The following is a 12,540-nucleotide window of genomic DNA, read 5'->3' on the forward strand; positions in this document are numbered from 1 at the left end:
ATCAGCTGTGTTAGGGGAGATGTAGATTTGTTGATTAAGGGTTAAAGGATAAAACTCAAGTCTGAAGTTGTTAATTTTACATAAATTGACATAAAATACCGAACGGTAATACAAATCGAAGATTTTAAAGTTAGTACCATTCTAAAAATGTATTTGTGATTAACTATTGGACACCGACTTTGGGTAAAATGACTAAAAACTAATCAAACTGATGATGTAAGTACAGTCATTTTTCATTTTCACTCTAATTATGTATTTCAATAATGATTCATACTCAAATTAACAATAACAAAAAACTAAGCGAAATTTAAGCATCTGTATTGAGATTTTGTCAACCACTAAAACACCAGAGTTGATAAACACTCCTAACAAACACTAACTGATATTTAAAACAATTGGTCCCTTGAGATTAGATGGTGGTTGGAGGTAGTCGACAGGAAACCCTGGACCTGGGTTTCGTGCTAATTGGTACTCGTCAGCAAGGTGTACCTGTAATCTTGAGGGAACTGGTGCTCTCAGGTGGATTCGATCTCGTGTCACCCAGCTTCACAGTCAGAGACGTTACCATTGAGCTATCCGGGTCGTCACCTAGACTGGTGGCCACATTGCAACATGGTCGATAGCATTCGATCTGCACTAAATAAGGACTTGACACACATGACATTTATCACCACCCAGTGATCAATCAATTGTGACAATTAGTCCCTTTTATAAATTTCGATAGAACAATGAGAAGATGGAATGGATCTGAAAAAAACATTTTTCAGATCAACTCCATCTTCTCATTGTTGTATAGAAACTAACTGATATAGCTAATTTTGATTTGATCAAGTGTATTAAAGTAAAGAACATTCAGTAAGTTGTTACGATATCTTTATTACGTAATTCAGTACAATCTACCAGAAAGGAACTATAATTATTCTTTTAATTGATATCGGAAGGGATTTTGTGGATATTATAGTAATTTCAATAGTTGAGATCATGAGTCAATTGAAGTTAGACCATCATAGAAAACCTGGAAGCACTGGACGACAGTTTCGTCCTATTGTGGGACTCAGGAGTGCGCATCCACAATTCCACCTAGCAGGATTCAAATCCGGGACCTAGCAGTCTCGCGCGCAAGCGCTTAACCTATAGACCATTGAGCCGGGATCCGATGGTGTTAATGTCTAATTTCAACCAATCCACAAAATTGAGCCACACATTCACCATTGTCTTCAGTGAGTTATTATCTCACAACAGACCCGGTTGAACTCCACTGGTCACTGTTTCTTACTAGGACTGCAAGAAATGCCTCTTGAAGCCAGTCACTATTAAGCATATGTGGATTCATATGAGAAGGGTTTCTTGTAATTAAGTTCCACAAAGCAAGTGGATACCTGTTGAGAATATTGTATAGAAATTAGATGATAAATGTTTTTAGAAATCATTAGCTACAGCACAATTAACTAATTAATTAATTAATTAATTGATATGCTTATGAATAAAACTGCGATATTGACAGTTCGTATATGTTTGTTGTGATTTGCAATAAACTTTGTTAATCAATAAATACACATGAAACGCAGATACATCAAACTATATGTATCTCTATAGTAGAAACTAATGTTACAATGTATATTATTACATAATTCAATATTTAATTGACAATATATATCCATCAACTAAATATAACGTTAAAGATTTAGGAATCAATTCATGCATAAGTTAAGAATGAATACAATTGTAACCATTATACTATTACTAAAAGTAAGAACCAAGTATATGAATGGATTGTTTTCTTCATCATTGGATATGTGGATAAAACCAATAGTATTTAATATATTTGAGTGGATATATACTTACTTACGTCTGTTGCTCCTCGTGGAGGAGCAGAAGCCACCAACCAGGAGGCGGATATATATATATATATATATATATATATATATATAATGTAATTTTTTCCAATGAATACATCGGACTGGATAAAGTAGGTGTTATTAAGTTGATTTAAAGTTTTGAGGTATATTTATGTATACAGCCCATTAAATAAGTATGCTTCTCTAAAAGTGGATCTAGTAATTCAATAAGAGTCATGGAAACTGTAGGGATAATACTAGGGTTGTCGATTTCCCAATTTGACAAAAATAATGGAAGTTTACAACAACTTGTATTTACGATAGCCGATTCATTATCCAAATGAGTACTGATGGAGTAAATTTGAGAACTTTTTATGCGCAAGTGATTCAAGTAAAACAATATGGGTTGGAAAAGCTGTATAAAACAATCAGAGCTTGTGTCTGAAGACTATACTGATACTTTAAGAAATGGGAATAGAGATTGAACAAACATATTACCATAACTTGAGAATATTTTGAGAGGAATAAGATTGATGCATTATTTATAATGTAAAGTTTTTTACATTTTCAGATCGATTTACCAGACAACTGTAAAGTGAAATACACATTGATAGTCTTTACCGAGATTCGAATCCAGTATCCATCAGTTGAAAGATCAATGCTATTCGCCAGATACCTGATTTACATTAATCACGTATTGATCAGCAATTATAGTTTATTGTAAGTAGTCTTATTTCTGAGGTAGCTATTTGAAGAAGCTTTAACTATACTAGCAACGATTAGGCCGGAAATTCTCATGACAAAACGGGAAATACCCTGAAAGAAGCTAGCCAGTTCAATCCATTAAAATGATTAGTGAAATTCATAGTTGTTGATATCAACTGTGTTGAAGATGTTGACAAGGTGATATCATAGATTGTACAGTATAAATAGTGTATAATTGTGCATTATCTTATGGTCATATTTGCAATATCCTATTTTTTTAAATACTGATATATTTCATTTTAATATTTTCTTAACTCTATTTGATTTCTTTTTATAATTCTTAACTTGCCAAGTTATCACTATGGCAACATGATCTCTTGTACTTTCCCTTAAGTGATTATATATGTTAATTCCCTTTTTATTAGTTAGATAAATTTAAGCATTTGCATACAACAAAGTCTTTATTATACTACTACCCTAATTAAAAATGCTTGACATTATTGGATCAATTGTCAAAGGATATTACTTTGTTGGATATAAATGAATGTGATGAATGTAAACAACAGAATTAATTGCAGTAAGAAAAAACATTTTAAAGATAGTGAAATTGAAGAATTAAAAGTATGAGATGATGGTAAACTAAAAAAATAATTGGAGAATGAATCCCATTGTGATAAAGTCATCTAATTTCAATCCATATCATGTTAAGTCTGCAATCATTTCCCAAGGTTCAAAAAGAAAGTCTACATCTCTTAACATTGGCTCAAACAGTCTGAACTGATGCTATACCATAGATTTAGTTGCCTTTAGTCTTTTTCCAACCTACTCTTATGTAATCTAGTACAGCATGTAGAGAGGAGGTTATGTATTTCAATTACCTAAGTTGATGAAAATTCACATCTGTACTAATTGCTTTACAAATGAATATGTACCAACCTAGTAAATAAGAATGTTATAATTATAAAATACTATCGAAGGGTAGTATAATTTGTGGTGGTTAGTAGAATATTAAACGAATTTAAATACTTAGACAAAATACGTTGATTGAGCACATTGAGTGAAGTCAAGCATACGTCTAGTCCTTAGCGCCCATTGAATTATATCGACCAAGTTTCGACATTCCCACTAGTAAACATGGCATTACAGTATGCACTATTTTGATTGGAGACAGTTGGCAGGATGCCTTATTTAACTTGAGTTTCGTGCTGGCAACGACTCATCAACACCGTAGACCTGTGATCTCGCTCAATTAATCACACATATATTTATATATGTTATTAGTTATTTTTAGTAGGAACATTTATATCCACTTATACATAAATGATGCATAGAAATAAGTGACTTTTTTATTGATTAATTATGATTTTGCATTCCAGTGAGTCATTAATAATAATACTAATAATAAGTTGAAAAATCATATGTGAGATGTCGATAAAACAGCTTCAAATTGGATAAAACCATTTACATTATGTTTCACAGTTAACATAATTCCAGTTAAGTACATTATTCAGTTAATTGCACACGTTTTAATATTTAAACAAAATCTGATAAATATCAGAAGGGGTGCCGGCTCAATGGTCTAGAGATTGAGCGATCGCGTGCGGGACTGATAAGTCCTGGGTTTGAACCCCGTGGTTGGGATCGTGGATGCGCACTGACGAAGAGTCCCACAATAGGACGAAACGGCCATCCAGTGCTTCTAGGTTTTCCATGGTGGTCTAGCTTCAATTGACTCATGGTCTCAACTATTGAAAGTCTGAAAAGTTAACAAAATATCTAATAAAAATAACACAAGGAGTTATATATGACTTATCCCTATGATATTGCTTACCGATATTAATAAAGTATGTATTTCTATGTTGTTTACATTAAGGGCTGCAGTTAACCAGTCTCTATTGGCATATGTGGATTCTGAATAGACTGTATCAGTATAACTGGTTAGTCACAAGTAAAGTTAGATTTTTTTTAAAAAAAACGAGAAAATAAAAAGACTTACGAATAAGTTTATAATTGCCATTTGAACTCATGAACCTAGTGGATAACGTGTTGGCTTTTGGAGCGATTGGAACAAGGTTCCAATTTTCGCGCCAATACCGATATTAGGATGAAGATACATTCAGATGACAAATCTGTCGACATAAGTAGCATACATCACATTGCTTTATTACTCCTAGCAAAACAATCCAATCAGGTCTATCGGTTGTTGATATAGTGGAGTGATATTGACTGGAAAACCACTTACAATTTAAAAGTACCAAATAGCAATCTCATTCTAGTTTAAAACTGCATGGTCATACACGTTTAATACAGGAAATCAAGTCGATTAACTTCATATCTTGCAGAGTCAAATAATATACAATAATATATATATTGCCAGGCGACCTGCTTGAATATCTGGGCAATCTATTCCTACCATCTAGGTATTTAAAGAGGTTATCTATTTTCTGTTTGTTTTAACATATCATTATGTTTAATTATCGCATGACCTATTCAGGTGCATTTATGAAAAGTTTACGACCTTTCGTTATACAACCGATTTTATACTGTTTAAATTGTATTTCGATAGAACAATGAGAAGACGAAGTTGATCTGAAAAATGTGATGTATTAGCGCTATACATTTCGAACAATCTGGTCACACATATACTTGTCAGGCCATTTTTATATGAAAATTGTATTTGACAAATATTTCCTGAATGTATAGAACACAAACCTACAGTACAGTTCAATGAAATTTACATAGTTGAAAGTGATCAAAGCAAAAAGAAATATTTTAACATCAATCAAAGAGAAGAATGTTTATATCTAAGTGATTAAAATTAACCTACTGCCTCTGAAAATACTGAGTTTGAAAGTGGAGTATACATGCTACTCAAAATCAGAGAACTCATTATTATGATTACTATTATACATGTGTTTATGTATCATGTACGTGTTTATAGGATAATGATACTAACTGGTAGTAAGTAGATTAATTAAGAATATGAAACTCTACGGTAGTGAAGAACGGCATAAGTATAAAACACTAATGGCCTCGAGTTAAGCAATCAGAATTATTATGATACCTTATGTATTTTAGATGAAGTTTACAGTGCAGTAATAGATAATATGTTATTATTAGCCAAGTGATAATTGGCAAATATTCGGTCCTTTTAATCAATAAAAATATGACATACGATAAAGAAAAAGTGGATTTTAGATTGTGCTTGAGTTAAATTATATAAATTACCTGCTTCTGAAACAGATTTTGTGTTAAAGTACTTCATGTCGTTTATTGTATAATCAAGTGTTTTGTGACTTACTTACTTACTTCCGCCTGTAGCTCTTCTAGAGTTACTGCCAGTCCCAAGCCCGTGTAAAGGAGGAGGGTTGGGCATGGGGTTAGCGTCCCCATCCCGTAGAAGACTAACTCGCCAAAAAAACGCTTACCAGAAAATTGTTTTGTGAAGCTAGATAATTTTTTCCTTATTTTTTTCACTCACGTTCTAAATCTTAACCCTAAGTTTTTTAGGTTTACAAACAGGAAGGTAGGAAGTCATTGAATTATAGCTGATGTCAGTTCATGTTAAAAACTATGAACCTAATTTATAAACTTAATTCATAACTCCAGTTTGACTCTTAATACTTAAACCTAACCATTTAGCATGATCTCTAGTGTCAGTTGATGACGAAAACTACATGAGGTGATAATCATAACTCATAACACTAACCGGACTCCTAATATATATGTAAACTTGCCCTTTTTTCTTTATTACAAGGGATAATTTGACTTGTAAAGCTTAATTATTACGACCAAAGCTGTTATTCCACTATTATTTCATTACTTTATATTGCTAACCGTCTCCTGATCGACTGATAAGTCGCCAAGAACGTCATTATATTATACTTTTACCAAACAAGAATTATCAACTGACTAGATACTTCTAAAATAGATTAGAGAAAATTAAATGGTATTCAGCTCAAAAACCATATGCAAAAAGATGGTTCAACGATGACAAAAAAAAACGAAACAAAACATTGTGTAATCTAAATAAATAAATAACTACCGATTCATTAATAGTGAAGATCTTCTACGAACTGCTTCAAAAATACTTCCTCTACTACCAGTAACTGATGAAACTGATTGACGTTGTTTCTGTATATCTGGCTGTGATGATAATAATACTTGATCTTGACCAGGTTCACTAAATTATTTTCAGGGATAAAAAGGATAAGAATAAATAGTAAACACTTATTGCAATAACAAACAAACCAACAACTTAAAGTAAACAATGTCACAACAATTATCATTGAGTATTTACAACAACAACAAAACAACATTCATTTTGTGCATCTTACATAAGATTAAGTGGAGACATGTAAAACATATTGCTATACACTACAAATAAATAAATTGATACTCATAAATTACAAATGAACAGCTTATGGAGGAGACTAGTTCAAGTAGAAATGAGTTTCAATTATGAACTGACTACTAAAAAAGCGAAAAAACATTGGAGTTGGTAATGTTAACCTATAAGTGGTTAATGACTTATTGGCTTATCTTTAATCATTATGCAGTCCAAGGTTCGATTTCATGGGAATTTCGCACATTCAGTGTTCATCAAACAACAGTAAGTGTTGTTCGGTATTATGTGATCAGCGAAAACTTCACCTATAATGAAGTAATCACTATAAACCATAAAACTAAACGACAGATAGAAAGATGAACTGAATACAGCAAGAAGCCGTAATTGGTAGAAACCAACAACGTCAATCAAGATGCTGGATTAGTGTCGCGCTATGACGCTGAATGACTGACATTGAGAGTGAAAACCATTATCTACTAACTTAGTGATCGCTATATGACTTGAAAGTACTGTAATTCAATCACATATGAACTTGTAGGTGATGACTACTAAAGTGTTCCTAGTGATCCTTAGTTTTCAATATTTCTTCAACTGGCTTCAGTTCATGATAAATAAATGAATAAATAACGCTTGACCGCTAGAATCATTTGGTTGAGGGTCAATGGTAAAATCCCAATTTAAATCAATTTTCACTATAGCGTGACGACCACAAAATGTTACTGAAAAAAAGAAATACTGAACACAAAGTGCTACATGACAGAAAGTGTGAAAACAATTTCTAAAAGAAAAAACAAACAAACACTAAACACCTTGATCATTATAACGACCATACACAGAAACTAGTTACGGGGACAATACACTTAGAGGAAAAATTCAAAATGAATACAATTTTCCCATTGAACTCCATACACACAGGTGTAGAATTGGAACTTACTCATTAGGTGATAATGGTGTTATTTTAGGGATCAATCTAGAGTAATTTCAAATGTGTGCCATTTATATAATACAATTGAAATAATTATATATAAAGATAAATGAGAATATAGATTTATGTAAAATATTGTAGTTTCTTCATAAATTAACATCCGTTCTGTTATAACTTGTGGCCTGAGCGCCCTGTGAATGTATAACGTAATGATACCACCAATTAGAGAACAGTGATTTATCGACCAGACCAATGACGCACAAAACAAGTACGAGCAGTTTAGAGTGCTTATTGGTCCTGCTTTCCGCCTAGCCCAGCCTAATAAGTCCAGAACACCAATTTCAGCCTCTGCAATATGAATCATTTACTTCAAGCATGCTGGGTTTATATACCAACCAGACAGACCACAACGTACCACAAAATATGAAAAAAACATTTGTACAAGAATTAGCCAAAAGTGGCTGTGAATGTGGGAGACTGTAATTGAAAGACTAGGCATAACTCAAGAATGGTAAATCGTATAATAACAGTTCATAGGTCAAAATAAAGCTTACAATAATAAGATGGACATGAATATGAACAGTTTAGTTACTTAACAATTATACGATAAAAATATACGCATAGTATTGGTCCATAAATGGATCCCAAAAGTTACCATTCATTATTCTTATCGCGATATAACACGCTCACAAATGAACACTTTTGTTGATTGTTATCTAATGATTTTCCTAATATTAAAGCAAATCCAAAAGACAACGATTCATAGTTGTATTCTTCTATTTGGAATTGTATAATAGGATAGAATGATGGCTTCAGTACTCTAGAAAAACGAATATCATCCTTATGATGTAGCTTGTTGCATACAACATAACAGATCGTTGAATATTTCATAGACCATATTCGGTAGAATCTTTGTGACATAACGGATTAGTGAAATCAACAATGCAAACTATAATTATGTTATTGGAATAAAATAAACCTCAGCTTTTATTCGTCTAATTCAAGTGGAATTACGAAGCTAAATGAGCTTTATTCAGTAACTATGATACTTAAAAAATTGCTGTGCTGTCTCAGAGTTGTAGTAAAAGGGAACGTTTCTTTTGGAACTCGTGAGTTTTAACAAAAACTAACGAAAAAGCAGGACTAGTAAAGGATTATATAACTAACATAGTGAAACTGTTATTGCCGAGTGCTTTAATCACTAAATCGCCCCCCTTACTATAAGCCTTCAATTTGTAAATGATTAAAACGATAGACAAAGAGAAGCTAAAAGTTTGTGATCATAGTTATTTTGATAATTTCGGCTCTATAATTGATTGATCATCGGGTAGTGATTAATGTCACGTTTATCTACTCTTTCATGTTGACTGAACACTGTCGAAGAAGTCGCAATGTGGCCACTAATCTAAGTGACTTAACACCACATGCGTTATGTTGATCTCTTAAGTGGTTTCATCCCATGGTTGACAACTGTCACCGAGGCGTACCTGCAATTCTATAGGAGCTGATGTTTCCTGGTGTTTCTTATCGACTACCTGCAATCACCTAACATCGAATTTCCAACAAGGTCATAATTTTCCTTCCAAAATTTTACTGAAAAACATAAAATGAAGCCAATCTAGAAAGTACCAACAAAACCCCAACTTGCAGAGTTGTAATACTAATTGATCAGTGATTAATGACCACGACCATTGCCCAAACCATATTACTAAATAAATTGGATTGATCAAGTTTTAATGTGGCTACTAAGTCTACGTAACTCATAAAGACCATTTTGAATGACATGAATGGAATCTCACAAAAAGTGAGGATATGCCTTGCCCCTGAATATAAACAGAAATGAAACCTACCGTTTGATGCCAAGCATTTTCTTCATATATCTATGAGTCCAATTCGTTTTACTTTTTATTAGGTCATTTTTGTATCATGGCCATTAAGAATAGAGGACATTCATAGGTTACTAATATTCGGTCATGGGTATCTTTAAAGCATTATCTATGTATTTTGGAACCACAAATTAGGGCTACTAGGTAAGGATGGGAAACTGATTGATGAGGTAGTAAATCTTCACCGTCTACTTCGATGGGCGATGCTGTCTGGAGTAACAGTAGTCTGGAAAAAGCTAGGGGTGGACAAACCAAAACACAGCATCAGTCCACGAAGTCATTGCCAATTGAACCGAGTCATGTTAATAGTTGTAGACTACCTAGTTGGGGACTACATGACTATCATAACCAATGGTTAGAGGTTTTTAATGCTATGACTCAAAATAATTTGCAATGGTGTAGATGCATCTATTCATTGTATTTCTCAAGATCCTAAACTTCTAAACTCTTCATAACTTTTTATTCCATTAATTTATATTTCCTTGAAACGTATCTCCAGTACCTAATCTTTTCTATTACTACTAATGCTGTTTCGACCTTTACTACTCTGAGATTCGCTGAAACAATTTCATCCATGTACTAATGGGGTATAGTAACTTGAACCGATATACATACGTATTAGGTTCTAGGCTGAGACTGACTGACTTACGTACCACATAAAATATTAATTTCTCTACATTCTATGTTGTCATCAAACTATATGAATGGATGATTTACACAAGAAAATGCTGAATATCAAACAGAAATTCCATACTCTATACAAAAAGACACCGAAATATTCTGCAATAGAATACAAAGAAACAAGTTGATGGATTTTTCAATAATGAAACAGTTACATTTCGATGGAAATTGATTGATTTTGAACTATATCAATTTTCGATAGATGTTCATGAAATTAAAATCAAATAAAAAATAGTCTGTCAGTAATACAAAATCAGTTGAAAGAATTGAAATTATTTACAAACCAACATTCTATTCATTTCACTTTGATGTGTTATCTACATTGATACAAATAAAAGCCTAATTGTTTGTAGATTTGGAAAAGTTCGTTATATGAGATATCAGCTCACTGAAGACAATGGTATACGATGGGGCAATTTCGTGGATTGGTCGAAGTTAGAAATTAACACCGCTGGGTGCCGGCTCAGTGGTTAAACGCTCGCGCGCGAGACTAATAGGTCCTGGGTTCGAATATCGCGGGGTGCGGGATCGTGGATGCGCACTGATGAGGAGTCTCACAGTAGAAAGAAACGGCCGTACAGTGCTTCTAGGTTTTCCATGGTGATCTAGCTTCAATTGACTCATAATTTTAACTAGTGAAATTTCTAAAATCTCCACAAAACCCCTTCTGATAATAATCATCTGCTTACTAATGACTGGCTTCAACAGGTATTTCCTTGATTTCTAGTGAGAAGCCGTTACCAGTGGAGTTCAACCAAGTCTGTTGTGAGATATCAGCTCACTGAAGACAATGGTATAGGATGGCGCAATTTCGTCAAATAAAAAGTCTGTCAGTAACACAAAATCATTTGAAAGAATTGAAATTATTTACAAATCAACATTCTATTCATTTCACTTTGATGTGTTATCTACATTGACACAAATAAAAGCCTAATCGTTTGTAGATTTGGAAAAGTTCGTTATATTATCAAACATACACAGACATATAATAATGACTTCCGTCCTTGCAACTAATATATATATATATATATATGCTAGGTAGTTCATGGAATGTCATTATTTGTTGGAATGTTAGTGAATATCATAGGTTAACTATCTACTTAGGGTCATATACAGATTCAATTGTTGTCCGAAATTGTATATTTTATGCACACTTACAAGTTACAATACAATATAATTTATTTTCCTAGAAATATATCAACAAAATTTTTGAGGTGAGAACGATTTGTTCATTCATTCATGGAACAAGTTAGCATAAATTTCCAAGAATAATGTGAATTTGCTCAATCTAACTGATATTCATTAATACTGTAAACACATTGAAAGTAATTAATCTTTTCTTTTGATTGAAGGGGTTTGTTTAATTTGTAGGTTGTATTCGCCATAGATTGGTTTCATTTAAGGTACCATAGAAAACCAGGGAACACTAAACGGCTGTTTTATTCTAGAATGAGATTTCCTTGCCAGTTTGGACCCACGATCGTCCCAAGGATTAGTTTTAGAAGCTCTAAGTCTCGAAACGAACGCTTGACCGCTAGAATCATTTGGTTGAGGACCAATGGTAAAATTCCAATTTCAATCAATTCGCACTATAGCGTGACGACCACAAAATGTCATTGATAAAAGCTGTATCACTGTCTGAATTCCACTAGCCAAGACTTTTACTAGAAGTTCAGGAAGATCTTGAAGTCAGTTATCAGTAAGGTGACTATCGTAGTTTATAGCTAAAGAGGGTTTCGTGAAGGTTGGTTTACTTTGTAGGCTGTACTCATCACAGATTGAGAAGTGGTGGCTGATGAAGTTTAAACATATTGCTAGTAAAACAGTCGTTACTTTAGGGATTTGATGAACGTCTATATCACAAGTTGACTGAAGCTGGAATCGTATCACTGGATGCCGACCCAGTGGTTCTAGTGTTTGGTATTAACCTCGAGAATTGAACGTTTTGGGTTTAATCCCTGACGAGATTGTGGAAACCCACTACTGAGTAGTTCCATATTGATTTGAAACAGCTTTCTAGCGACCTATAATATTTCCTGTCAGTATGACAAATATATATTTATCACTATCGCGGAGAGAGAGGAAATGAGAAATTACGTTTGACTTAAGTGGATATATAACCTATGATATTCGCTTACAATTCGACAGAGATGTTCC

At 33.2% G+C, this 12,540-nt stretch overlaps 1 protein-coding gene across 3 annotated transcripts in view; it reads right to left on the reverse strand.

Annotated features, from left to right (window-relative positions):
• The window catches only part of NDRG1_1 (Protein ndrg1), a 62,782-nt gene that overhangs the window by 36,246 nt on the left and 13,996 nt on the right, over positions 1-12,540 (reverse strand). The window contains exons 5-6 of one of the 3 annotated variants that reach the window (XM_051219424.1): positions 7,826-7,861; positions 6,589-6,726 (exon numbers count right to left, since the gene is read on the reverse strand). The exons of 1 other annotated variant lie outside the window; for it this stretch is intronic. In XM_051219424.1, the coding sequence (XP_051065309.1) occupies positions 6,589-6,726; positions 7,826-7,861 (174 nt within the window). The remainder of the gene's footprint in view (positions 1-6,588; positions 6,727-7,825; positions 7,862-12,540) is intronic. One more of the 3 variants, XM_051219426.1, reaches the window with a different exon arrangement.

Source organism: Schistosoma haematobium, chromosome 6 (assembly GCF_000699445.3).
Source record: "Schistosoma haematobium chromosome 6, whole genome shotgun sequence".
Classification (NCBI taxonomy): domain Eukaryota; kingdom Metazoa; phylum Platyhelminthes; class Trematoda; order Strigeidida; family Schistosomatidae; genus Schistosoma; species Schistosoma haematobium.